This window comes from Fonsecaea pedrosoi (assembly GCF_000835455.1).
Source record: "Fonsecaea pedrosoi CBS 271.37 unplaced genomic scaffold supercont1.2, whole genome shotgun sequence".
NCBI classification, from domain to species: domain Eukaryota; kingdom Fungi; phylum Ascomycota; class Eurotiomycetes; order Chaetothyriales; family Herpotrichiellaceae; genus Fonsecaea; species Fonsecaea pedrosoi.
Genome location: NW_013550614.1, coordinates 4111573 through 4136559, shown reverse-complemented (window position 1 = coordinate 4136559; position 24987 = coordinate 4111573). Strand labels below are relative to the sequence as shown.

Here is a 24987-nt window from a genome sequence, read left to right as displayed (position 1 = left end):
TATGTGAAGCCAAGAAGGGCAGGCGCAGCCGGACAAGCCTAGTACAGCCTTTATCGTCGTTGCCCCTCAGTTCCCCTCTTTTCTGTTGGCTCTTATCGGAGCTCAGCGACTTGCTGGGAGCTTTCCGTTACTACGACAATGCCACACGCTGATCGCCGTGGGCATGGACAGCTCCAAACAAGGCAATCGAGTCCCGAAAAAATAGCTTGCGGGTGGCTCCAACGTCGACACAACAACGTGTGTCAATTGGCCTGTTCACCTGGTAAAGGGCGTTGACGCGGGTCTGTCCTGGTTGATTAGATATAACAAATCTTTCTTGACAGGATTTCTCCCCCCCTCCCTTTGACTTTTGTCCTTTTACATGTCCAAGTCCTCGCTGAGATTCCTGCTGTTGACTTCGAGGTCCTTTTCTCTTCGCTGTCCACCCTGGAATTGTGCTGTGAACAGGCATCTTGATCCACGACCGTTTTCCACTGCTCGCCAGTCATTGTCCAAGATGGCAGATCTGAAAGTCGAGCTGACTGCGCCCAATGGGCGGAAAATCACCTTGCCCACTGGTCTTTTCATAAACAACGAGTTTGTCAAGGCGAGTTCGGGTGAGAAGATCACCAGCATCAACCCCTCGTGAGTGACCTCTATACACCCTTTTGGACTCTGGGCTTTTGGGTTGGAACTCGTACTGACTGTTACAATCTGCTCAGGGACGAAAAGGAAATCTGCTCCGTCGAGGCGGCCTCTGCGGATGACATTGACAAGGCCGTCAAAGCCGCTCGTGCAGCCTTCAATGACCCTTCGTGGCGCGACCTCCCTGCCACGGACCGCGGCGCCCTCATGTACAAGTTCGCAGACGTCCTCGAGGCAAACAAGGAAACACTTGCCACGCTAGAGACGTGGGACAACGGAAAGCCATACAGTGTCGCGTTGAATGAGGACTTGGGCGAGGTCGTCTCCACCATCCGATACTATGCGGGATGGGCGGATAAGATTCATGGCGAGACAATCCCCACCAACCCCCAGAAGTTTGCCTACACCCTCAAGCAGCCCATTGGCGTCTGCGGCCAGATCATTCCCTGGAACTACCCTCTGGCCATGGCCGCATGGAAACTGGGACCGGCTCTCGCATGCGGCAACACTGTAGTTCTCAAGCCCGCAGAGCAGACGCCCCTGTCGATTCTCTACCTCGCGAGTCTCGTTCCGGGTATCTTCCCTCCTGGTGTCATCAATATTGTGAATGGTTTCGGAAGGGAAGCAGGACACGCTCTCGCCTCCCATTTGGATGTGGACAAGATTGCCTTTACTGGCAGCACCGTCACAGGTAAACAAATCATGAAGACAGCCAGCGTCAACATGAAGAACATCACCTTGGAGACTGGCGGCAAATCACCCCTTCTTGTCTTTGACGATGCCGATCTCGAGCAAGCCGCCAAATGGGCCCACATTGGCATCATGTCAAACATGGGTCAGATCTGTACGGCCACCTCCCGCGTGATTGTTCAGGAAGGCGTCTACGACAAATTCGTTGAGCTGTTCAAAGAGGTTGTCAAGACCACGTCCAAGGTCGGCGACCCATTTGCGGACGATACGTTCCAAGGCCCTCAGGTGACCAAGGCTCAATATGAGAAAGTCCTCGGATACATTGAGAGTGGAAAGTCGGAAGGCGCAACTCTGGCAACCGGAGGCGTTCCGTACAAGAACGTCGGTGACGGAAAGGGTTTCTTTATCGAACCCACCGTCTTCACGGGCGTCAAAGACAACATGAAAATCTACCGCGAAGAGATCTTCGGCCCCTTTGTGGTCATTGCATCATTCAAGACGGAGGACGATGCGGTGCGCATGGCGAATGACACGACTTATGGCCTGGGCAGCGCATTGTTTACCAGCAACATCGAGCGAGCACACCGTGTGGCGGGCAGGATTGAGGCTGGTATGGTCTGGATCAACTCCTCAAACGATTCGGACTTCAGAGTGCCATTTGGTGGCGTCAAGCAGAGCGGCATCGGACGAGAGCTCGGCGAGGCTGGCCTGGCGGCATATACCCAAACAAAGGCGGTGCACGTTAATCTGGGGTTGAAGTTGTAATGAGACAGAGGAAAGGAGGGATTGAAATTTGACTGTCGGGGTGAAGGAACTTGCCACAGGAAGCAAGAGTCTACCCAAAAGAGCAATGGGAGGGTATCGAGCATAGCATTTGCGAGTCCAGGAGCTCGAGATCCTGATTGTGCAGTACCAGATCTTGAAGTCGTGAGCATTTGCACAAAAGAGACATGAATCAGTCATCTTCACATCGTTTTGTTGGCGAATGCGTATCCGTACTCACACAGGTCCCTTGCTCGAGCTGTCTGATGATCAATTTTTCCAAGCCAACATGACCCCTTTCCCCTGGCATTGCCTGTGTTGACCTGAAAGCCTAAGCACCCATTGAGGCAGCTTTGAGTTGCGGCCAATAAGCGACCAGTTCCATGCGGTCACGTGATATCGAATTCCCGCCAAGCATCCAAACCGCCTGCGCTGTCCATCGGGGGATTCTTTTGGGCTCAACAATCACCATCACCTCGCCCATTTCACAACCCCAGAATTGTCTAACATTCTCCTACAAGGTCGCTCTACGACCAGCTACCGAGTCCTCGACCTCCACAAAGCGGCCACTCGTTGCCCCTGATCAACCAAGATGGCTTCAGGACAATCGTGGCTGAACCAGGACTTTGGTGGAGACGACGAAGAATCGGACAACGACTTCAATCCTGGGTACGAGGGCGGGTCGGACGAGGAGGGTGAAGAAGCAGATGTAAAGACCGAGCGCGGCGCCAATGCAGCTGGTGATGACGACGAAGACGAAGACGACGACCGTCCTGCACCTACCACGAACGGTAACAAATCGTCCTCTCCTGCGAGAAAGGATCGACGACCGCGACCGGATGAGGACGATGAAGATGGTGACCAAGAAGAGCAGGCGGACAACGGTGAAGATGACGAAGGCGAGGGTGAGGACCTGAACGGCGAAGACGAGGACGATGAAGATGAAGACGATGAAGAGGATGAAGATGCAATCACCAGTCGGCCCAGGAAGCGCCGGCGGCGAGGCCTGAACCAGTTCTTCGAAGAAGAAGCCGAAGTCGACGAGGACGACGATGAACTCGAAGCCGAGGAGGACGATCTTGGGCCCGATTTCATCGAGCAGAATCACCCCGACGACGACCTCCCCCCCGAAGCAGACCAGGATGACGCGAGACACAGAGAGCTGGACCGCCAGCGGCAGATCGAGGCGTCGATGGATCTGGAGAAGCAGGCGGCCGCTTACAAAGAGCGGTACGGTCGAAGAACAACCACGGCCTTGAGCCAGGGCTCCTTTGTGCCACAGAACCTGCTCATGCCGGACGTCAACGATCCAAGTATCTGGGGAGTTCGATGCAAAGCTGGAAAAGAGAGAGAAATTGTCAGTCGGATCATGAAGAAATACTTTGAGAGCAAGGGTCGGAACCAGCTGCAAATCTGTTCAGTCTTTGAAAGAGGCGATGGTCCCATGGCCGGGTACATCTTTGTCGAGGCTCTGAAGAAGAGCGATGTCGAAGATGCCCTGACCAACATCCCGGACGTCTATCCGCGATCCAAGATGAATCTGGTCCCAGTCAAGGAAATGCCTGACTTGTTGAGGACTAGAAAGGACAAGGAGCTGGAAGTCGGTGGTTACGTGCGCATTAAGCGAGGCCTCTACATGGGCGACTTGGCCATGATCGAGGACGTCGAAACGAATGGTCTCGAAGTGACACTCCGACTGGTCCCCAGACTTTCCTACGGCTTGGAAGAGGACCAGGGACGACCGGCTCTCGCAGATGCAAAGCGCAAACGACCAAACGCATTCGGGCCAATCAACACGTTTCAAAATCGACCACCACAGAGGCTATTCAACGAGCTCGAAGCGAAGAAGAGGCACGAGCGATTTGTCACACAGAACAGAGGGCTGACCGGAAAGAGCTTCACCTACAAGGGCGACACCTACGAGAATGGATTTCTGATCAAAGAATTCAAGTTGCAGCACCTTATCACCGAGAACGTCAACCCAAAGCTCGAGGAGATCACAAAGCTCACCAAAACCGCCGCCGACGGCTCCGAGCTGCTTGATCTCGAAACTCTGGCCCACAGTCTCCGGAACACGACTGCCGAAGGCAACTACATGCCTGGCGACGAGGTCGAGGTCTACGAGGGTGAACAGAGAGGCATCGTCGGCAAGACGGAAGCTGTCCATGGCAACATTGTCTCCATTATGGTGTCCGAGGGCGAACTGACCGGCCAGCTCGTCGAGGTGCCTGTCAAGGGTCTGCGGAAACGCTTCAAGGAGGGTGACAACGTCAAGATCATTGGTGGTAGCAAGTACCGCGATGAAGTGGGAATGGTGCTGCGAATCAAGGATGATAAGGTCACGGTCCTCACCAACAACAGCAACGACGAAATCACCGTCTTTAGCAAAGATCTCCGGGAAGCCACCGACTCGGGCAGTGGTGGCGCCGGAACCAGCAAGTTCGACGTGCAAGAACTGGTGCAGGTCGATCCCACGACAGTTGGGTGTGTGATCAGAGCTGACCGGGATTCGGTTCGGATTCTTGATCAGAATGGCTCGGTCATGACAAAGATACCATCACAGATCCAGAAGATCGAAGCCCGGAAGAATGCGGTCGCGACGGATAAGAATGGTTCAGAGATCCGCATAGGCGACGTGGTCCGCGAGTCTGGCGGAGAAGGGAAATCTGGAACGATTCTCCATATCCACCGAGGGTATGTCTTTTGCCACAACAAGCTCGGGATCGAGAATTCGGGTATCTGGGTCAACCGGTGCACAAATGTCATCACCACGGCGGCAAAGGGTGGGCGCATCACAGCCCCGACTACAGATCTGACCAAGATGAATCCCGCTCTTCAGATGAAGCGACCAGACATGGCCATGCCGCCTCCACAGCGACCTGGGCGAGATCCTCTTCAGGGGAAGCTGGTGCATATCAATAAGGGAACGTACAAAGGTCACCGTGCTCTTGTCAAAGACACGACAGCTGGCGAAGCAAGACTTGAACTTCAAACGAAGAACAAGGTCATCAATGTCAGCAAGTTTGATTTGTCAATCATTGAGTAAGTTCTTTGTCTTTTGTACTATTTGCTCTACTGACACTCTACAGCCCCAACTCGCAGAATCGGACAAGATATGAAGACTGGATCAGGCAGCGTGGCGGCCCATCGGCAATCAGAGCAGGACCTGGTGTTCCTGGCTCCCGGATTCCCGATGCAGGTTTTGGAGGCCGAACACCCATGGGCGTCATGGACGGAGGCCGAACTCCAGCATGGGGTTCCTCATCAAGGACGCCTGCCTGGAGTGGTCCTGGAGCTGCGAGTCTCGATTCCAGCCGCACCCCATCGTGGAAGGCACCTTCGGGCTCTCAGACATCGTATGGAGGTGGTGGCATGACTTCGTACGGCGGCGCAGGCAACTACTCGACCAACGCAGGCTCCCGCACACCAGCGTGGAGCTCCGGCGCAAAGACTCCCTACGGTGGCGACCACGGATTCAGCTCTTCGGGTAATCAGGGCTTCGACGCCTTTGCCACCGGCTCCCGCACTCCAGCATATAACCCAGCGTCGTCACGGACTCCAGCCTGGGGCGGGCCCGGCAGTTCTGCAGCGTCGGCTCCCACGCCTGGCGCGCGTCCTTACGATGCGCCGACTCCGGGAATCTCAGCGCCCACGCCGTCTGCGTCTGGACCTGGCCGCTATGATGACGAGGCATACACTCCATACCTCAGCGCCCCGACCCCAGGCGCATCAGCAACCGCACCACAGGATGCACCGACTCCAGCGCCCCCGAGCTTCGCAAAGAGCGCAAACCGCGAGCCGTTGAAAGCCAATCGGCTGGCCGTGTTTGACGCACCGACCCCTGCTGCAAGTGCACCGACACCGTACGCCAGCGGCGCCTTTGACGCGCCCACCCCGGCAGCAGGGGGACCTCGATACGTGGATGACGACGATGACGATGAGTAGTGATCTGCTATACTACGCTGTGCTTGTGCTGTGCCGTTCATCAGGGTGGACATGGGAGAAGAAGTCTTGGAGATTTTTTTTGTACGACTAGGTAACCTCTCTAACCAATTTTTGCTGCCGCGCTTGTCTACTTACTTTACTTTATTTTTGCTTTGCTCTGCATGCTCTCCCAGTACAAGGATTTGCTCAAACTGTCTTCTTGGAGGAAGAAGGACACGGGCCTACCTAGCGAGTCATGTGATTTATTCAATTGGTTTGCTGTGCATTACAAAAACATGGGAATGAACGAGGCAGCTGCAGCAGCGGCGGCGGCGGCGGCCAAAGAAGGAGAACAAAAACTGGGCTGTGACAACAAGTGGATGTGCCGCGCAATGCAATGTGATGCGATGCAACGAAATCAAGCAGACGCGGAGCAAGTCACAGACAGACAAACAGACAGATAGATGAGATATCTGGATATCCGAATGAAAAAGTAAAAAGGACAGCTCAATCGACCAAAACCTCTCTTCATCATTGTCAGTGTCATTGTGTTTCCCTTTGCCTCTTTCGCCGTTTCGCCAAGTACTCGGTAGAGAGCAAATAGTGGAATCAAGGTCGCGTGACCCATCCCCTGCCTGCGCTTCAAACAACAAACGCAAAAACACAAAGTCAGGGGGAAATCGATTTCCTACAGGACCTCGCCCAAGTTCTCAAAGGTACAGGTTACTGGCGCACTCGTACTCGTACTCATCACTCATCGAATCGCCCAGCTGCACGGCACATGCGTGAGTGAGTGAGTGAGTGCGTGACAGACCATTCCGCATCGCTTCGGAAGCGAAGTTGCAAGGTTGCAAGATTCCCAAAAGGTCGGCCACTTTCGTCTAGGTACCGAGTGCACTCTCTCGTATGCATAGACCTTGGCTTGTTGGCCATTGTTGCGACTCGGAGCCGAAAGTATGACCCTGCCTGAGACAACGCGAGTACACGCTCGGTGTTTCCCTGTACGTACCTGAGCATCCCTCGCCAACCGGGGGGACGGGATGAGGAGTAGAGGCGAGATAACGAGTCGACCAAGGTCGGTTGGGTAGGTTGGTACCGAGAGCAATTGACGAACGAGCACTCGTCTGCTCGTGCTCGTATTGGTGGAGTGGCGCTTGCCCTTGTCGAGCAAAACAAATCAGACCTGAATTTTGATTGAAAGCACGAAATAACGTGCGAGGAGCGAAGACGAGCATATAAAAATAGTGACGACGACGGTGGAATTGCAGGGGTTCCGCTCCGTTGGGAATGTCGTCGCCTCACCTCGCCTCGCATCATCCTTGCATGATTATATGACCCACTTCCACGTCTCGCAAAGTTGCAAAGTGGTGAAATCCGTACCTACGGGAGTCTCCAGTGATCAGCGTTGAAGACAACTTGACTGCAGGGCGATCAGGATCCCGGTTTGATGGCGTCGTAGGCGAAGAATGGCGTGGGCAATGGAAGCTTTAGAAGCATTCGAAGGTTTGCAAGCGAGATAGCCCTCTTTTCGATAAACCCCATGCATCATGCACCAGGACCAAAAGGGAAACGAGGTCCGTCTTCGGTCGGGTGGAGCTACAGGGGTCTGATGGAGACATTGGACTTGTACTTGGACTTGTCCAGGTAAAGCCTTGCTGTGGGGACCGGTCCGGAAATTGCTGCTGTCAGACGGGCTCTTGCTTGGTGCTTCCGGCGGATGATACGGAAGTCAGACCAAAGCGAACCATGATGCGGAGCAAGACAAATGAACTCCCGTGTGGTGTGATTGCACGGGCGACTTCTCCTCGCTCCCATTCGCTTTGCCGCACTCCTCCAATGTGAGTGATGATTAATACAAGCAGCACTGCCCGGGAGCTCAATGCAAAGTGAACTGTCTCTTGTCCCAAGCTTTACAAAGTCCTTGGACAGACCAAAACCCCTGACTGCGCACTTTTGACTCTGCATTTTCTTGGAGCGGGAAGCTGTGGGAAAATGGCCAAGCTTGCGGAAGGAGATTCAGGAACCATTGGCTCCATCCAACAGACACCACCAAACCGCTCCAGCTCCATCAAAGTCATAGTGACAGGAGGTCTTGGATTTGTGGGTTCAGCCATTGTCCGATCTTTGCAGGAATTCCATCCCGACTGGCACGTCTGGATTCTCGATAGGCATGAGGATCCACGACAAGGAAACCCTGACGCGCGAGATGATGAGCTGGACTTACTCAGGGGTTGCAAATATGACTATGTCCAGGCGGACATCACGAACCAGGGCGGCGTCATGGATGCGCTTGCCATGATCGACGCAGATGCCGTTATCCACTCAGCAGGTATTGTGCCGTCGTTGAGCGAGAGGTAGGTACGTTTCGTAGTGCTATGCGAACGACGCGGTTCCCGGATAGCAGCTCCCGTTTGAGGCGCCGAATCTTGTTCTCTACCCTCGGGGGAGATGTGCTGCGGCGTCAGGCACTTCTATTGGTCTCGATACTTTTCTTAGGTGTAACGAGACACAGTCGCTCATTCAATTTGTTCTGGCAGGTATGCGCGACGCCTGGAAGCGTTGGTCAAAGCTGTCAACGTGGAAGGGACACGGCACATGGTCGAGGCGGCCAGAAGGAGCAGATGCAAAGCATTTGTGTACACGAGTAGTTGCTGCGCTGTGATAGACGACATGAGCCAGCCGTATGCCAACATTGATGAGAGGTGGCCAGTTGCACCCAAGTCGTCCATCTACGGCGAGAGTAAAGCCGAAGGGGAGTGGATAGTGCTGGAAGCAAACAATCAGAAAATGTCGACCTGCGTGCTGAGACCATCGGTGCTGTTTGGTGAAGGGGACAACCAGCTGATACCACCAATTCACGCCTGCATTGCCAAACAAGAGACTCGCTGGGTGATTGGGGACGCCAGGAATCTCTGGGACACGACTTACGTTGGCAATGTGGCTGACGCACACGTTCTTGCCGTCGAAAACCTGTTGGATTTGCAATCAGCGGGATCAAAGCGTGGTTGCAATGGTCAAACAAGAGCGGAAAGCGCCGCTGGGCAGATCTTCTTCATCCAAAACAACGAACCCGTCTCTTTTCGTGAATTCAGCCTTGCTGTTTGGAAAGAGTTTGGGCATTTTCCGCCCGCCTGGGAAGTTCACATTCCAGAAGGACTGGCATGGGTCTTAGGCTTGGTCGCGGAAGTCTTTACCCGAGTCTCGGGCACTCCAACGACCCTCTCGCGTGGAAGCGTGATGGACGCCTGCGCGATGCGGTATGCCAGTGGTGCTAAAGCCAGGAGGATCCTCGGCTATCACCCTCGAGTTGGCCTTGAAGCTGGAATTAGGACAAGCTGTGAGGTGAGTGCTGCCGTCTCCTCCTCTCCTCGTTTTTGAGACCACTGGCTGCCGGTTCGGTAGATTTTTGGAGGTACCTAGGCGCTGACTGATGTCGATGCGGATCAGCACTATGCTAAAAGACTGACGAGAGGCTCCTTCCGTGCCAAATGATGATGATACGCAGGACGTACGAGAAATCCACCGCGTGGGTAAATGGGGAATGCGTCGGCGACGCTACTGAGCTAAAGGTGCCGGGGCAGGGGCAGCGGTTGTAGTAGTAGACAAGGACTTCGCCATATGATAAGATCAGGTCAGCACTATGTAATCGGAGAACCGGTGCTTTGAGGGTGCGCGATTTTTGATGGCGTTGAGCAGGGTTCGCCATGGTGGCCAGAGGCCAGAAGCTAGGAACTTGGTATCGGCAGAAGGGCATCTGAGGGTTCATTGAGACTCGACGTGCGTTCTTTGCCTAGCAGTGCTTACCCAGGTTAGGATCTAGACCTGGAAAGCTGCCGGGTACCTGCTTGGGGATCCTGGAAGTGTGCAGCACCAGCGAGAATTAGTGAAGGGGGCCAAAGTCATGCACAAGGGGGGCATATCGGGTACCTGGCCGTCGGAAGCACGCACAAGACGGAAGCACGATGGTGGTGCAGGCTAGGCAGGTACCCAGGTAGTATTTCCCCATTTCTGAGCAAGCACGACCATGACAGGAAGGAGCAAGCATCCGTGGCCACTATCAGCTGTTCAGAGATTGGTATCGATGCAAGTGTTGTGCGAGTATGCCTCGGTCCTCGGGAGGCCTGTGGCTGGTGACGGGTTGAAAAGAAGGAAATGAGGTGGTGCTGCTGTTGCTGCTATGATAGCCTTGCACCAGTTCGTCGTCTCATGTTTGGTGCTGGATCCAATGACTGGTGCAACCCGGCATTTGGAATCAGTGACGTCGCCTTGTTCTTGGCAGCCGCACAGCCAATGATCTTCGCTAGCAGGGATGGCATTGACGGGTGGCGCAGGCGCAGGAAAGACGCCAATGCTAACAAGTGCAGGGTAAGTGGTAAAGCTGCAGAATAGCGAGGCTCCATCCCCTTCTCCTCCTGCTCCTCATATCCATTTCCCCCCCAGACACCTCAAGCTTCCCCTTTTCTAAAACAGCTTCTATCCACTTTCCGCTGGCTTCCTCATCAAGCCTTCCTCAATCCTAACCCGTCTCTCTCCAAACTCATTCCTGCGAAGCACAACTACTCCAAATCCCGAGTCCTCCATTTGACGAGTCGTTCGTCCCGCTGCCTCCACTACCTTCCCGCTTCCACGGCACCCCATGATCCTAGACTCGTTATTTAGCCCACAGCACCTGTACGGAGTAGCACTGGGCTTCATTATTCGGTTTCAACCCTGACGCTTCTCCAAGAGATGGATCCTTTGGAGCCTCGGGAAACTGGGACTGGATTTCTGACCATCGGGTCGCCTACCTTTACCACCGAAGCCAGTTGGTTCTGCCCTCACCCAGCTGTTGCTGAGACTCTCGGCGCTTTACGGGGTACATGTTCTCACTCCAATGACCTGATGTGGTCCCCGACTCCCTGTAAAGACCCAGACTGTTCCTGGTCCGGGCCAAAGGACACCTTTTCCGGCAGGGGCCAGCAAGTACAATAGAATCCGCAGTCCTTCTGGTTCGCTCGAGGCTTCGCAGCCCTACTTCGAGAAAATTCTGCCGCCTCCCCAAGGCCAGTGCAGATCATCTCCGTGATCGGCACCAGGGCAAGCTATTGAGCTTGGGCAGCAATAGTGTAAATGGGTCTTCTCCAGTCCTGCACCTTTCGTCACGGGTGCGATCAGCGAGACCCTCGCCCTCGGCACCCTCACTACTTGCTGCTTAGGTACATGGCTCTACGGGTAAATATGTTGTAATGGTCAAACCCTTTTTGTGACTCGGGAACTATTTGCCCCTATGCACCCCCGGTCTGCAATTATCATCTGTCTTTGAGCACTTATGCACAGCCATTGCTCTGACAAGCCTGGGCTGTGATGGCTAACTACATAATTCTTCACCAAAGCAAATAGCCGGTTCACCAGATCTTGCGACGAATTGATCTTCAGATACCTGAAAAGGACTTGGGTACCCTTGGGTTACCCATGCGACTCGCTAGCCCAACGCCTCACGCTCATCACCCGTTATGCTCCACCGACCGAATCTTAGGGGTTATGATCCACCGCTTATACTCGAAACGGCCACTCGAGGCGTTCTCGCAACCCTTGTTCTCCATGTTAGGGCTGTGCGAAACTCGACACCCCATCGTCCTAGACGGACTTAGCAGTGTGTACGTCCTGCACGACAGTGTCCAGCGTCTCTTGAACAACACGTCGATCAACAACACCCGCGTGACTGACAGGTGATGCAGCTCACCGTGACCTTGAGAGCACGAATCGTCCATTGAACGCGTCTCGGGCATCAAAAGAAACCTTATACTTGCGCAACAGCCCAAAATATCCAGGGATGGGGTCACGCCGCCGTTCCCAAGACGAGATTAACGGGCTTCCAGAACAACCAAGGTTCCAAACCTTTATTATTACGCGGGCCCCAACTTTTTCCCTGCCTGCGAGCAGCGAATCAAGGGCCCTTACCATGGAAGTGCTAAGGCAGACCTTGTCAGTCTGCTAAACTGGTGTACAATGGACGGCAGCGCCTCGACGCCTCGTCCATGGCCGTCGGGAACAACCCGCTGCTCAGGGTCATGGCACTTTCGTTTCAACCCCCTGTCCGTGTGGGTCTTTTCGTAAGAAAGTAGAGTCTCCCGGGGATTGCGGAATCGGTGGGAATCATCAGAGAACTTCAAGCATAGTTCTGAGGGCCGAAACTGATTCGCGTTGTCCCTCCTCTCTCCACGTGCCGTCATTGACAAGGTCAATATCCTCGTTGTCGGGTTTTCCGTTTTGTTGTTCCCTTCCGCCAGACCAAGTTCGGCATCAAAAATTATGCTCCATTACCTGATGAGTGCCCTATACGAAGCCCCCTGGCCATAGATCATTCGACAACCCTCCTGGCCGTAGTGGGAGACAAGACACCCTCACCTCCTTCCGAACTCGAATTGTTCTCTTCTTTTCTTTTCGCTTGCACACCACTTTGGTTCGCTCTGATCATGTTGGCCTTGACCTCTCCGATCAGCAATCTACAGTCTACCTACTCGTCGGGAGTCGCCCCGGGGGTCCAGTTCGCTCTTGATTTAACAGACAATACCGCGGGCATGTCGGAGAAGGAGGATTTTCTGTTTTCCAGGCAGCAGCAAGATACGGCTACCTCGAGGTCGCTGGCCGACACCTCTTCTCCATTTTCTTTCTCCAGGTACGTCGTGCACCACAGACGCTTCAATTCTCCTTCTGCTGACACGGGACCCGCCTTAGGTTTGCACAGTGGCCATCGTCCACCTACGACCCGTTTGCTGGGGAATCTGGCGGCCGCATATCTCCAGAGCGGTCGGAGAGGCTGCGGCAGAGGCTCCCTCTAGAGATCCACAACGCAGCTCGTATACCCACGGCGACTCCTGTGGGCGATCCTTTCCGACCACTCTCATTTGTATCACAGTCGTCTACATTCGCATCTGAACCGGGCTCGTATCCGCAACACGGTCTGCCACCCAGGTCGAATCCCGATGACCCCAATATGACGCTTCGGAGGCAGAGCCAGGACAGTTTTATTCTTCAGACAGGGTCTCCCACAAGTCAGGGCTATGCAGAGTACGACCTGGAAACGCAAAATCGACGGGCTTCCGAGATGGGCAGGACCGCCACTCGCTACCACACGCGGAGACGACCTTTCAACCAAGACGAGTTCGACGGGCCTTCTCAACTGCTCCCGCTGCCGGTACCGCAACAGGAGCACGCACGGTCACAGGCTTTGCCCTCGCTGCCAGTCCACCTCGACGTCGAGGAGCAGGACGAGATCACCTCTCGTGTGAATGATATTCTGTCCCGATGTGCCTTTCACTTTGTCGCCAAATACCAGTTTCCAATCCCGCTAGAAAGGGATAAACCCAGGGTGCGCACGCCGGGAGACCGCGAGTGGACCGAGTGGGCGTATTTATTGAAGAGACTGGCCACCAAGCGAAGGATCCCAGCCCGCGTGCTCTACGACAACCAAATAAAACAGTTCGTCACGACATTAGAGAACTCTATTGCCGTCAAGCAAAACAACAGAGACCAGCAGCCCAGAACGCCAAAGGACGACCGGTATATGCTGCAACTAGTCAGCGCCGCCACGCAGGTCGCGAAGATCTTGATGGATTCATTGTCTATGGAACAGCTCGACGCTCTATATAGGCAAACCGAAAGCGTAATCCTCGAAAGAAGAGCCAGACTCAGAGGGTTGGGATTTCAGTGAAACAGTCCCCGCAATCATGTTTGCTTATTCTTTGCCATTCTGCGAAGGAAGGGGGGGGGGCCTGTCCTCCTGCAATGATGCACATGCCAGATATTTATTCTCCTTGGAGGCCATTGAAATTTCTCCGCCCGCAAAAATACCCATGCTGAGTGTCAGCGAGATCGTGCAGGCTCATGATCGGACTTTGTTGCTGGCCTGTTTTTTTTCCTCACCATGTCATGAGTGGCACCCAGTCCAGTAAATGGGGAGGGGCAATTCTTGAGGCCATAGCTAAAGACCATTTGTATGTCGCACCAGCTGAGACGAAACGCAACGTTCCTATTTGCACCGACATTTACTCGGAAGACGCTTTTCGTGACAGGCACAAGCCACGAATAGGCTGACGACGCAGAATACCAGATGGATTAGCAGGTGCGTCGAGGTGCCATTACCGCGATTCAAGGCCGGGACGACCGAGGAAGGTACCCACTGACTACAAGTTACGGTAATGGTGTCCACGGATCGGATTGTACAAAAGTTCCAGCCAAGAACAATGCAATTGTGAATTGCAGCCAGGCCCCCGGTCGAAATTACTTGTACATCTGGGGGCGGAACGAAGGATTTCTCCGGGTCTTTCCCGGTATGGAGTATGTCAGACTTTCGGCTTTCCTTGCTTTTGTGAGCGATGTCGAAGGAACAATTTTGCTGACCACCGCCTCGTCACAGCGTGCAAAAGACAGGTGTTTTTCTCCACGATGTCCCCGTGCCATTCCCTTTCGCTAGGCGGCCTTCCGACGTTGACAATCGAGCCTCGAGGAGTGGTTGCCCCATTTGTCCTTTCCACGTCGACTGGGTGACAATGTGTGGACCGCCAACAGAGAAGTGGAGTATAATGTCCCTCACGACGACGTTGTGTGACCAAGGTACGGAATTGATGCGTCAATAAAATGCATCATCAGGTCGGGGTAGACGTGCCTTGTTCGTCTTCTCAAACTCGAAGGTTGGCAAGATCAGAACATACATGAAGGTCGTTTGCTGGGAAGGGATCAGGCGCTGCAGAGAAACAAGTGGATTTCCGAATGGGGAGAAGGAGGTAGAGGTCGGGCCCTGCGCTCTCGACGGACAGGAAGCCTTGAGAAGGGTTGAGTTACCACAGCCGTCGTCACGCGTGTCAATGCCCGGTGCTTCTGCGTCTTCAAAGCAGCCACCGAGTGCAATCATTTGTTGACCGCCTTCAAAAGCTGCCTGGTGACTCTTGCGACCCAAGCGCCTTCCCAACGAACGAGGGCCGCTGCCCAGCAAGGACCTCACATTGGGCAGTGGAAGGGCGCAGACAAGAATGCCACACGGCTTGACTGCGACGCGAAGAGCAGGCAAATGATGATGCAAGAGTGGGATGCTGCGAGGGAGATACGGTGTGAGCAGCGAGCCGACAGGTCCAACGTGGAAGACTCTGGGAGACTCTGACCTATTAGCCATCACTGCGTTGCTTTTTCCACCAAGTTTTCTGGGCTTCCGACGTCCAGCTGAGCATGCATGTTCCTCGAGTTACTCTGGGTCTTACCGAGTGGTGATGGAGTAAGTGGGCGCTGAGGTCCTCGACGCTAAACCCTGGAACGAGGAGCACGTACACACCGTGCCCCGACATGCGTTGGGCAATTTGGGAGTGATTGATTGTCTGTGGGCCTTCCTGCTCTTTCCTATCTGCAGAATTCTAGAGCTCCGTCTGTGGCGTCCTTTTGAGAGAATCCGGGCTCTTCTAGCTCTATCAACTCCCTAAACCTGTACACGCTCTCTCGATCCAAGTACAACCACGGCGTTGGTGTCAAAGTCACTAATTTTGGACCTTGCAGGGCTTTGCTCTGTGACTACCGGGCATTGATGACTCTTTCGCAACTGCCCACCTCGTCAGGTACCTTCCGTGTACATTGGGCATCGACGTCGCCACCTCCTCGTCCCCCCCACTCCACCAGCATGTACCTTCCGTCAGTGACTGGAACGACAGGGAACTTGGCTGCAAGACATGAGTTTGGGCAGCAATCAGACGATCTTCAACGAGGGAGGCTAGAGCCAGGGCTTCGCTGCCGAGGACTTCGTAGCGTGGGTTGAGGCGGTGATGCGAAGAACGTTCTGCGCGTTGGAAAGCTTCGGAACCTTGACATGTAGATCACATTCTACCTTTCGGTGAGTGGACTTGCCGCCTATCAACAGGTCCATTGCCTAGGATCTCTGAGAAAATGTTAGCAGGGTAGGGCATATGTGGCCTGCCGCACATATCAGATAGAGTTCATCCACACCGACCCCAGTTTTCGGAGCACAAGTCCTATTGTTCTGTGACCACTAGGTTCGGGCTTCCTCGCCGAAGCGTACACGACCATTTCGGGGCGGCGGTCGATCCAAGGCGAGCACGGACTACTTAGGTGAAACATGGAATGACCTAGCCTCCGAGGTAACTGAGCCTCAAACTTCAAACACGTTTGAATTCTAGACTTCGACAGGCCTGAAAGATTGTTCAGTCAGGGTTGCATTGGCAAATCAGATGGCTCCCAGCTGTGAACAATCTAGTAGATCTGGGGGGGGGGGGGAGCAACTTGTTTTGGTCCAGCCTTCCGCAGTTTGACTGATGAGTACCAAGTACTTTTGTACGAAGGCATCAGTCTCCTGCTGCCACCTTCCAATATATCGGGTGAGTCAAACGGAGGTGCCTTCCCCCGAGTGGCCAGTCTTCCCAGTGGCAGCAACTCTCCGACTCTGGCCATGGCAGTTGAAATTCGTTTGGGTGAAAAAGCTCATTCGTGGACAGATAGACCGCTTCTTGTCCAGTCACGCCAGTCAAGTGTCACTTCAAATGTTCACTGTTTCTTTGACCACTCGACTGCTCTACGCGGATGTGACGTTCTCCCCTGTGGCTTTTGGGCTACGACGTCTAACGGCAAATTGTTCTACGATGGATCCAACCGTGTTTGCCATATTCGTGGTCACAAAAAGTGAGGCGAGATGAGGCACGCTATTCGCTTCGTGGCGCCCTGGGCCTTGGGTAATTGAGCACGGCACACACTCCTCGCGGTGATTTCTCTGGCTTCCTGCCTCCACAGGTAGTTTGGACACAACATCCTCTCGCTGTGGACTGAGTCTCTTCTCTGTAGGCGTCTGCTGGCGACGGGAACGATGATCTGAAACCTTGTCTAAGAATGCTGTCGATCCTCAACGGGATTCGTGTGCTCCTACTGCGCCCACCGTTTCCAACTCTTGTCGATTGATCGCCTTCTTGCCTGCTGGGTAGCGTTCGCTTGGGAGATTGCAGAACATGGTCGTCGTCTATGACGCTGTCACAACACACAACAAGAGGGGGATATCCGATCTGGAAAACCCTTCACGCTCTTCGGCAGGCTCCTGCGCAGGGCACACTCAGGATGCGTTGAGGGCGCTCGATTCTCCATGGCCACCTTGTCGCACATACGCTTAGCCATGCTGATTTCTTGATGATCAATCCTGTATCCTCATATAATACTAACGATGCGGTTAACAGGCTCTCTGCGACTGATGAAACAAGATGCCTTCAAGTGACAGAGACAACAGACAGACACCCTAACTGTCTGTTGGAATGCCCCCTCCTACAGTTCCAGAAAACTTCACACCCCTGTCATTACGCGTTGGCGGCTCAAGGTTGCAGCGAAACCACCCAGGACGTTCTGAGAATATTTCCGCAGCACACTGCTTCCAGAAGGGGCACTCATCCTCAAGCGTTAAAGTTGTTCAGCCTTTTTGGGTTTGCACAATCTGCAAAGCAAGCAACTTCTCCCAACAACGAGTTTTGTGCTGGGTGTGCTCACCCTGAACCCGTTGCTGCGCCTTCAGCCACGGTGTTTTGTATTCACAATGGATCATTTTGATGTGCGAAGATTTTAACATGCCCTACCAATGAAAGCTGACTTGTTTTAGGAATGCCGCAGACCTTTTCCCTCGCTGAACAGCAGCGTTCCTGTCCTGCTTCTCGATTCTCATGCCCTCCTCTCAATACGCGTGGTCCCTGCAGACCAAACCAGTTGTCACACGCACAGCTGAAAAGGTAGACAAATGACAGAGATCAATTTTATACAAATACTGTTGGTTGTGAAGAACTATACCAAATAGGCCCGAAAGTATGAATATCTGTGCTGCCGGTATTGGAGCTTTAGGGTGTGCAAATGTTCTCTGAGCCAGCCTCAATTTAAGCCCTGATGCCGGATGCCGACTTGAGGTTCTATTGGCAATTGGCCCAGCCTACTCTCGAACACAAAGCCCGGCCCCAAAAGATTCTCACGGCACCTCAAAGACTTTGTAGGGAAATACAGTCGAAGAACTGGCAAGGCTGACAAGAGACACAAGACAAGGCTGCAGGCAAAAGGGGTCCGAAATGTACATGAGCGCTGATACTGAATCCGGCCTTGAAGCCGGTGAGCGAGCCCACTACGAACGTCATTGCCGCGGACGAGGTTTAAGATGCGCATTGCAAGCTCTGCAAATATTTACCGGAGCTGATGAACAGCAAGAGGTTCGACTGCAGCAACATTGCACTTTGCGGACGAAGAATCAACGAAGTCTGCATTCGTTTCTGGCTTCCAGCCAGGGAATCCGCACCAGCCACAAGGCTGTGCAGCCATCGATCCGGTGGGAAATGTCAAAGACCCTGATAAGCCAAGTCACTACCAAAAACAGAGTCGGATCACGAAAAAAGAGTCACTGCTTGTATAATTTCGAAAGAAATCGGTGACCAGGACGACACCCTGCCTGAAACCTCCATGGGAAAACAATCAAGTGTCTTCCAAGTCTCATATGGGACTTCTATGGTACATTCAATTGCAGGCAATCATGGAGCCTTTCCCAACTGCAGAACGATGATGACCAGATTGCAGAAAGCCTGCAGAATCGGCCAACATATACGAAAAAGAGGAATCCCTGACAATCTTCCCCATCGCTCTATCTTCGCGGGTGGTTTTCAGGCGGGTTCATTCAACAACTGGGGTTATCACATTCGGGTCGTTTCATCGTAGAATTCCCTCCCTCTCTCTCTCTCTTTCTCTCCCCCTCCTTCTTCAAGAGGCGTGGTGCATTTTCCGTGCATTGCCATCATATAAAGTTACCCCGCTCATCATCAGGCACTCGGAGCTGTCCGAGGCTATGCTGATGCTGCTCAGGATAATACTCGTGTCCGCCACTGGGTCCAGGCAAGTCATCCATGTCTTCACCAACGCCAAAGTACTGGTCGTGGAGATTCGGATCTCGAACTTGCTCTGGTCCGGGGCCGACAGCTTCGCGCTGAAAACTGTTTCTCAAGGGAGTGGTCTGCTCTGAACCTCCTGTTCCCCCAGTCTGATGACTCCAACGGCCTTGCGCGACGCCTGGACTCGGGTGTTTGGCGTGCAGCAGCGTCGGGCTAATGGCGTGCATTTCTCGCGGTGGTTCCACCACGCCCCATGGGAGATTCTCGGCTTTCCAGGCTTCAGCTTTGGCAGACATGGGCGAGTACATGCTGTCGGCGTGCGATTCGTGCACGCGGCTCATGCGACCGGTTTGGGCCATCCGCTGGCGGCGTTTGCGGGTGAAAATAAAACAACCCCAGCACGTCCCTGAGATGAGGAGGATGCCACCAATGACTGGCAGCACAATAGCCACAGCCAGTTTCCATCCGTGGAGCCCGCTGCGGTGGCCCGTATTGCTTGATGGCGGCGCGGGCCCGGCTATTAGTGTTTCATTGAAGATGGACTTGGCGTCTGGAAAGAACGGTTTACCCGGTTCTGGCGGCTGGCGACATGCGATGTGCAGAGCTTGGAGAACTATTTTATGATTCGGAGCAAGTGAGCAAGAGTCGACGAACCTCACGCATATTGGACCAAAGCAAGGAGAAGAAGCGCGGGGCCTTACAGTTTGCCTGGTACAACTGCTGCGGGATGAAGCTATAACAAGTGGCACAACGGTTGATTGTGTAGTCGTCAAAAGGGTCGGCGGCACAGAACTCGTTGCCCGGTCGAGCGGTCGAGCTGTCGTTCGTGACGTGGTAACCGATTGAGGCGTTCAGCGGGGCACAGCTGACTTGACATGGACTGCTGATCGAGATATGGTCTTCGGGGATGGCGAACATGCACCCGGCGAGTGTGTAACGAAGGGCCACTGGGAGGTTTTGCAAAAGTCACGTCTCAGCATTTCTAACACATTTTTGACAGGGAAAAACAAGTAGTTTGTCATACACAGTGCCCATTCTACGTCCGTCTCATTGCTCGCCGTATCTACCGCGGTGCTGTTCAATTGACAAGCCACGCACTTCTGGACCGCTCGACCTGTGGAAAGGGACCGGTAGTCGGCATCGAGGCAGAGGACAACTTGTTCGAGGGAGCCGGCGTCGGCGCAGACAGATTCGCAGGGAGATCCGGCGACAGACTGCAAGGCGGTAGTGACGCGGAGGAGGACGGCCAGCAACAGGCCGACTATGGCCAGCATCGAGGGAGGCGCGCCGGTCGCAGGGCGGTCATGCCAGTAGGCCATGACACAGACGGGGAGCGCAGCGACATATGAAACAAGAGGGCTCCAGCGCAAAAACCGACAGACGGGCGAGTCTGTTTGGATTGCAACCCAGAGATTGCGCTGCGCTTCTATGTTATCCCAAAATTTGAAGGCCCCCTGACCAGCGGGAGAGGAGAGCTGAAAGGTGTGGAGGGAAGAGGCGCCCTTTTTGCCCCTCTCCGTGAGAAATGTGAGTGTGTGTCAGTGTGCTATGCTGTGCTGTGGTGACTTGTAATTCCGTAGCATCAGCCAGCGGCAAGCATGGAGGAGGAGGAGTTGCAACTGCGAGTCTGCGACTGCGACTGCGACTTGCAGCCAGCCAGGGATGTTTCCATGGCTTGCGGTGGCTTGCAGAATCACTCGGCGGTTAAAGAAAGCTGATCTGCCAGTCAGCAGCAGAGGATGAGCGTGGACGAGGTTTTGGAGGAGGCGAGTGATTGGCAGTTGGGCATGGTCGGGATGTGACGAGGTGCGATGGCTGCGTCTGAGTGGTGGGAGCAGGTGCGGGCCTAGTGAACGGCTACCGGGGGGCCTGGGCCATCCACCCAGAAGCACGGCTGCCCTGCCATGCCCTGGACTGCCATCAGTTCCGGCCATCTCATCTCCAGTCTTGTCACACGTCCTGCACGAGTATTAATTAGTTAGTCGGCCCCTCACCGTTTGGGGTTCGGTCGTGAATTGTTGCTTGTTGTGTGTATCACAGGCCCTACCGACTTGGCACGTTCTCTTACTCGGTACGAGTCAGTGAGAACATCTCTCTGTTCGAGATGCCCAATGAAAACGACGAGGACGAGCCACCAATTATGACGACAAAGAAATTCCCTGTTTGGTTATCCATTGTGCAAGCAGCTCCGGTTTTCTTTTCTCTACACCAGCGAGCGAAATATGCCGCATCTCGATCGGTAGTCCCTCTTTCCGGTTCTCCCCTCCTCGAGCCGCCCAGCCATGACACTCAGTCCCATCGCTTCGGGAATTATGACTCTGTGACGATGCGGTGATGCTGTGATAAACTGCCGGTCCCGCAGGTTGAAAATGTAGGGGTATGCATTTTGATACATCTAGCCGCTAGGACTATCTACAATACAGTTTTGAGCAGGGAGAGCGCTCTATCACTCAGCAATATAGTCCTTTTCTAACCCCGATCCAGATCGCCCCTTTACAAGCTTGGGATGAAAAAATCGTCGTCGCGCACAGATCGTCATGTATATGTTCGATCGGAGCGGAGTGGAGTGTTGAACATGCTTGATGCATCGTCGTTATGAAACGACCTGGATTACCCCTTCCCAATTGCCCCTTTCGCTGGTACCTCTGCTCAATCCAGAAACAACAGACCAAGAGATTGGAGTGGTTGACTCTGGGTGGATGAAGCAGATTGACACGCGCTCAGTCGTGTCTTGGTCGAGCCTCCGAGGCAGCGAGCTTCACGAACTGGTGGATAGGCGAACAACCTCCTTGATGTGATTGTGTTTGGAGGAATTTATGACCGTTGACGCATGTCCCTGGCAATCAAACTCCGCTCCTTGGTGCACTCTGCCTTTCACCGTGGCCGCATCTTCTGCTGCTCATGGAGCTCTTCAACCCTCTTTTCAAAGGCAGACATCATTGTACTTGCAACCTTACCCTCGACCTGGGCAAACATTTGATCGTAGAGTGGATTTCGAAACTTGACGTCGACGTTCAGTTTGACAGCGGTGCTGTCGTTTGCCGTCTTCGAAGGTGCGATGAGCCATTTCGTACTCAGTGTCTCAAAAAGGCCGTTACTGTGCTCCTCGCTGCTTCTCGCCTCGATGGTCCCTCGAGCTGGATCGCACCGGACGATGCTTTCCCAATCTTCCTCAATGCCGAGTGTCGCGTACCCAACTTTCAGACTAGCTCGGGTCGGATAGCCCGCAGCATCCCTTGATGTGACGTTGGAGGAAATGGTAAAGGGTAGAAATGTCGGATAACCCGCCACGTCGGAGACGGCCTTGAAGACCGTTGCGGCGGAGTACGGTAGAACTTTGGTGTGACTCATAGAACGAAGCGCACAATTCCCAAGTGTTGAAGACAGCAGTGAGTCGAAGAGTGTTCTCGTCTGTTGTATCGGTCGTGCATTTGATGATATCAAAACGGCCGGCTCGAACCGAGCTTGAGAGCTGAGTAGAACACTAGCCGTGCGGCGAACGGCCATGTTTGGCCCAAACATCTCCAAGGGCAGATTATAAAGAGACTGGACCTCTTTTTATAATAAATACATCATGTCTAAGTGAGCGTTGGGCCCTGAACAAGGGTGGACGGGTGTCGAGGAGCAAAAAAGTGATGATGGCTAGGGCTTTCCTCAAATTACTGACTCAGGTGGAGAGTTGGCCAGGCTAGCGTCTGAATCGTGCAAACACGTTGCAATACCGAATTTCCATTGTCCTTCTAAAACTGCCAACAGCCCTCTATATCTAGAGGCCAGCAATGCTTCCTCGGTCGTGATGGACGTGTCATGAGGAATAATCAGCAGAACCCGATCGTTGATTTGCCTCTCTAGCACCTGGACCTGCCGCAATGGAGCAAGTCCCTACCACTCCTCCCGACGCTGTACCTTTGTCGAAACAGCCTCCCCCCGAAACACCCGAAGCTGTGAGCCTGCGAACAAAGATTGTACTCTCCTTCTGGGTGGTGATTATACTGCTGGGACTCCCAGTATGGTGGCAAACCACCTCGATCTATCGGGCAAGCCTGCCACTGCAGGACATGCTGGACTGGGCAGACGGACTTGTAAGCCACACACACCAGTATCGCAGGCGGGTCGATGCTGATCACAGACTCTAGAATACACCCACAACGATTCCTCTACATATCTGGCTCTCTGCCTCCAACCTACCTTGCTCAGACGCCCAGAAACTGGTACAGGACACCCAGCGAGCCCTGGATGACCTCAACGAGTACCCGACCTTCCACCAGAGACTTCACCTGGTCAATTTAGGACGGGATGGCCAGGGCGCTGGTGGAAAGAGAGAGACAATGGGCGCGAGCTGCGGTGAGGATCCTGCATCCCTACACCATGGAACGCCCGCTCTGAAGATTCTCCTTGAACCGACTGAGGGTAACTTTGCATTCACTCTCGACGCTGTCACGGCGACTGCACGTGCCAGTATCCCCTCAGGTCTTGGGGGAGACATTGCCAAAATTCTTGCCGAAAGCCTCTATGCACTATTTAGAGAAGAACAAATTGCAGCTGCGCTTCAGACTGTCTCTCTAACCAGTCACGGTCACAATGCACAGGCATTTCTGAGATCTCAACCCTACGATGTCGTTGTCAAAGTCGAAAAGCAGCTCAATCGAGCATACAAACCGTCTCCCGAATTCCATCTCACCTTTTCTCTGCTCACGGCCAGCGGTGCTCCTGCAGGGTGGGACATTGACGAAGCACTCCGAGACCACATTGGCCCTCTGGTACAAGCACTCTCGTCGATTGCCGATTTCGAGATCCAGACCCAGGTGCAACTATATTCGACTCTCCCTCCCACCATCCAACCGACTCGCCGAGAAGGACAAAACGGCACTTTCCTCCAGCAGAACGAGCTCACAGCGTTTGTGAATTCTGCAGAGTGGCCTCTAGCGCCTTCCATTGGAGATGGACCTACGCTCAACTTCATCCTCTATGTCCCAGCCAGGGATCAGATACCTCTGCGCGTCGATGGGGTTGACGAAAATTCGTGGCTGATTCCTCAATGGGGAGGCATACAAATTCTCAATCCACCTCTGTACCTGCACGCTGTCCACGGCAACATGGTACCTGCTTATCTTGATCTAGAGCTCTTGCACCTGCCCTTCGAGACATTTGCCTTGCAATTACTGTCCTTGCTGGGGGTTTCGCATCCTGGTGATCCTGGTCCGCCACGGCCGCTTCAGCTACGACTCGACGCCTACAAACGCCTATCAGCTCTTTCCCTTTCCCTACATGCCGCGTCTAGTCTGGGATCGCTTGCTCGACTGGCTCAACGACTCAGCAACATTCCAATCCCGAGACACGTCGCTCAGCTAGTTGACGACTCCATTGCCAACCTCAAAGCGTGTTGCATATTCTTGCTCGAAGGCAGATTCGATCTCACTCTCGAACATGCGAAAACTGCCTTCAAAGACAGCGAAAAGGCGTTTTTCGACAAATCCATGGTCGGCCAGGTCTACTTTCCCGACGAGCACAAAATCGCCGTGCTCCTTCCACTCTTGGGCCCTGTCGGAGTTCCGCTGATTGTTGGCCTCTTGAGGGAAGTCAAACGGGTCCTCTCGACGCGGCGAGCAGCCAAAGTAGGCGCACACTAGAAGAGAGCAATGGCATCCACCAAATGACCCGGAAAGTGCTTCGAGCCAAAAAGCTAAACCAGTGTCTGGTATACATCTCCAGCAGGGTCAAATATGAATCATGATGACCTTGCTGTTCGGCTTGGTGCATTTTACGGGAATTGTGTTGGTCAGTGCACCGACTTTGAGCTGCCTAATTTGGCAGCTCGATAAGTCTGCTCGTCTGCAATGTTGTGGGGTAGCGCCTTGCCCGACTGTATCGATGCAGATCAAGACAAAGGCATCAGCCAATTGCAGAGCAACCTTTTTGCAATGGCCCCGGCTTATCGACCAGGTGGACACTGATCGACGCGTGTATTCAGGATGCTCTCTCTCAAGCTATCTGTGTGGCAACTTGTGCATAATCCGTGATCCGGGCCTGCAAGCCGCTCTCGACTCAAAAAGAGCACAAAGAGCTTCCCGTCGGCCTCATTCTGCGCATTACCTTCATCGTGTCCGACTTT

At 53.8% G+C, this 24987-nt stretch overlaps 7 protein-coding genes across 7 annotated transcripts; 5 read left to right on the top strand and 2 right to left on the bottom strand.

Annotated features, from left to right (window-relative positions):
* Positions 1-496: 496 nt before the first annotated feature.
* Z517_03465 (uncharacterized protein) lies at positions 497-2079 on the top strand (the record flags this gene model as incomplete). The annotated part of the gene is made up of 2 exons (XM_013432570.1): positions 497-624; positions 702-2079. The coding sequence occupies 2 exons, from the start codon at positions 497-499 to the stop codon at positions 2077-2079; spliced, it is 1506 nt and encodes a 501-aa protein (XP_013288024.1).
* A 589-nt stretch (positions 2080-2668) lies between these two features.
* On the top strand, positions 2669-6021 carry Z517_03464 (uncharacterized protein; the record flags this gene model as incomplete). Its single annotated transcript, XM_013432569.1, has 2 exons — positions 2669-5118; positions 5166-6021. The coding sequence occupies 2 exons, from the start codon at positions 2669-2671 to the stop codon at positions 6019-6021; spliced, it is 3306 nt and encodes a 1101-aa protein (XP_013288023.1).
* Positions 6022-7992: 1971 nt separating this feature from the next.
* Z517_03463 (uncharacterized protein) lies at positions 7993-9378 on the top strand (the record flags this gene model as incomplete). The annotated part of the gene is made up of 2 exons (XM_013432568.1): positions 7993-8354; positions 8538-9378. The coding sequence occupies 2 exons, from the start codon at positions 7993-7995 to the stop codon at positions 9376-9378; spliced, it is 1203 nt and encodes a 400-aa protein (XP_013288022.1).
* A 3077-nt stretch (positions 9379-12455) lies between these two features.
* Positions 12456-13693, top strand: Z517_03462 (uncharacterized protein; the record flags this gene model as incomplete). The annotated part of the gene is made up of 2 exons (XM_013432567.1): positions 12456-12658; positions 12718-13693. 2 exons carry the CDS (start codon positions 12456-12458, stop codon positions 13691-13693), a joined length of 1179 nt encoding a protein of 392 aa, XP_013288021.1.
* Positions 13694-18781: 5088 nt separating this feature from the next.
* On the bottom strand, positions 18782-20194 carry Z517_03461 (uncharacterized protein; the record flags this gene model as incomplete). Its single annotated transcript, XM_013432566.1, has 3 exons — positions 18782-19488; positions 19577-19822; positions 19900-20194. The coding sequence occupies 3 exons, from the start codon at positions 20192-20194 to the stop codon at positions 18782-18784; spliced, it is 1248 nt and encodes a 415-aa protein (XP_013288020.1).
* Positions 20195-21749: 1555 nt separating this feature from the next.
* Positions 21750-22382, bottom strand: Z517_03460 (uncharacterized protein; the record flags this gene model as incomplete). Its single annotated transcript, XM_013432565.1, has 1 exon — positions 21750-22382. The coding sequence occupies one exon, from the start codon at positions 22380-22382 to the stop codon at positions 21750-21752; it is 633 nt and encodes a 210-aa protein (XP_013288019.1).
* Positions 22383-22744: 362 nt separating this feature from the next.
* Positions 22745-24505, top strand: Z517_03459 (uncharacterized protein; the record flags this gene model as incomplete). The annotated part of the gene is made up of 2 exons (XM_013432564.1): positions 22745-22957; positions 23012-24505. 2 exons carry the CDS (start codon positions 22745-22747, stop codon positions 24503-24505), a joined length of 1707 nt encoding a protein of 568 aa, XP_013288018.1.
* Between the last annotated feature and the right edge of the window lie 482 nt (positions 24506-24987).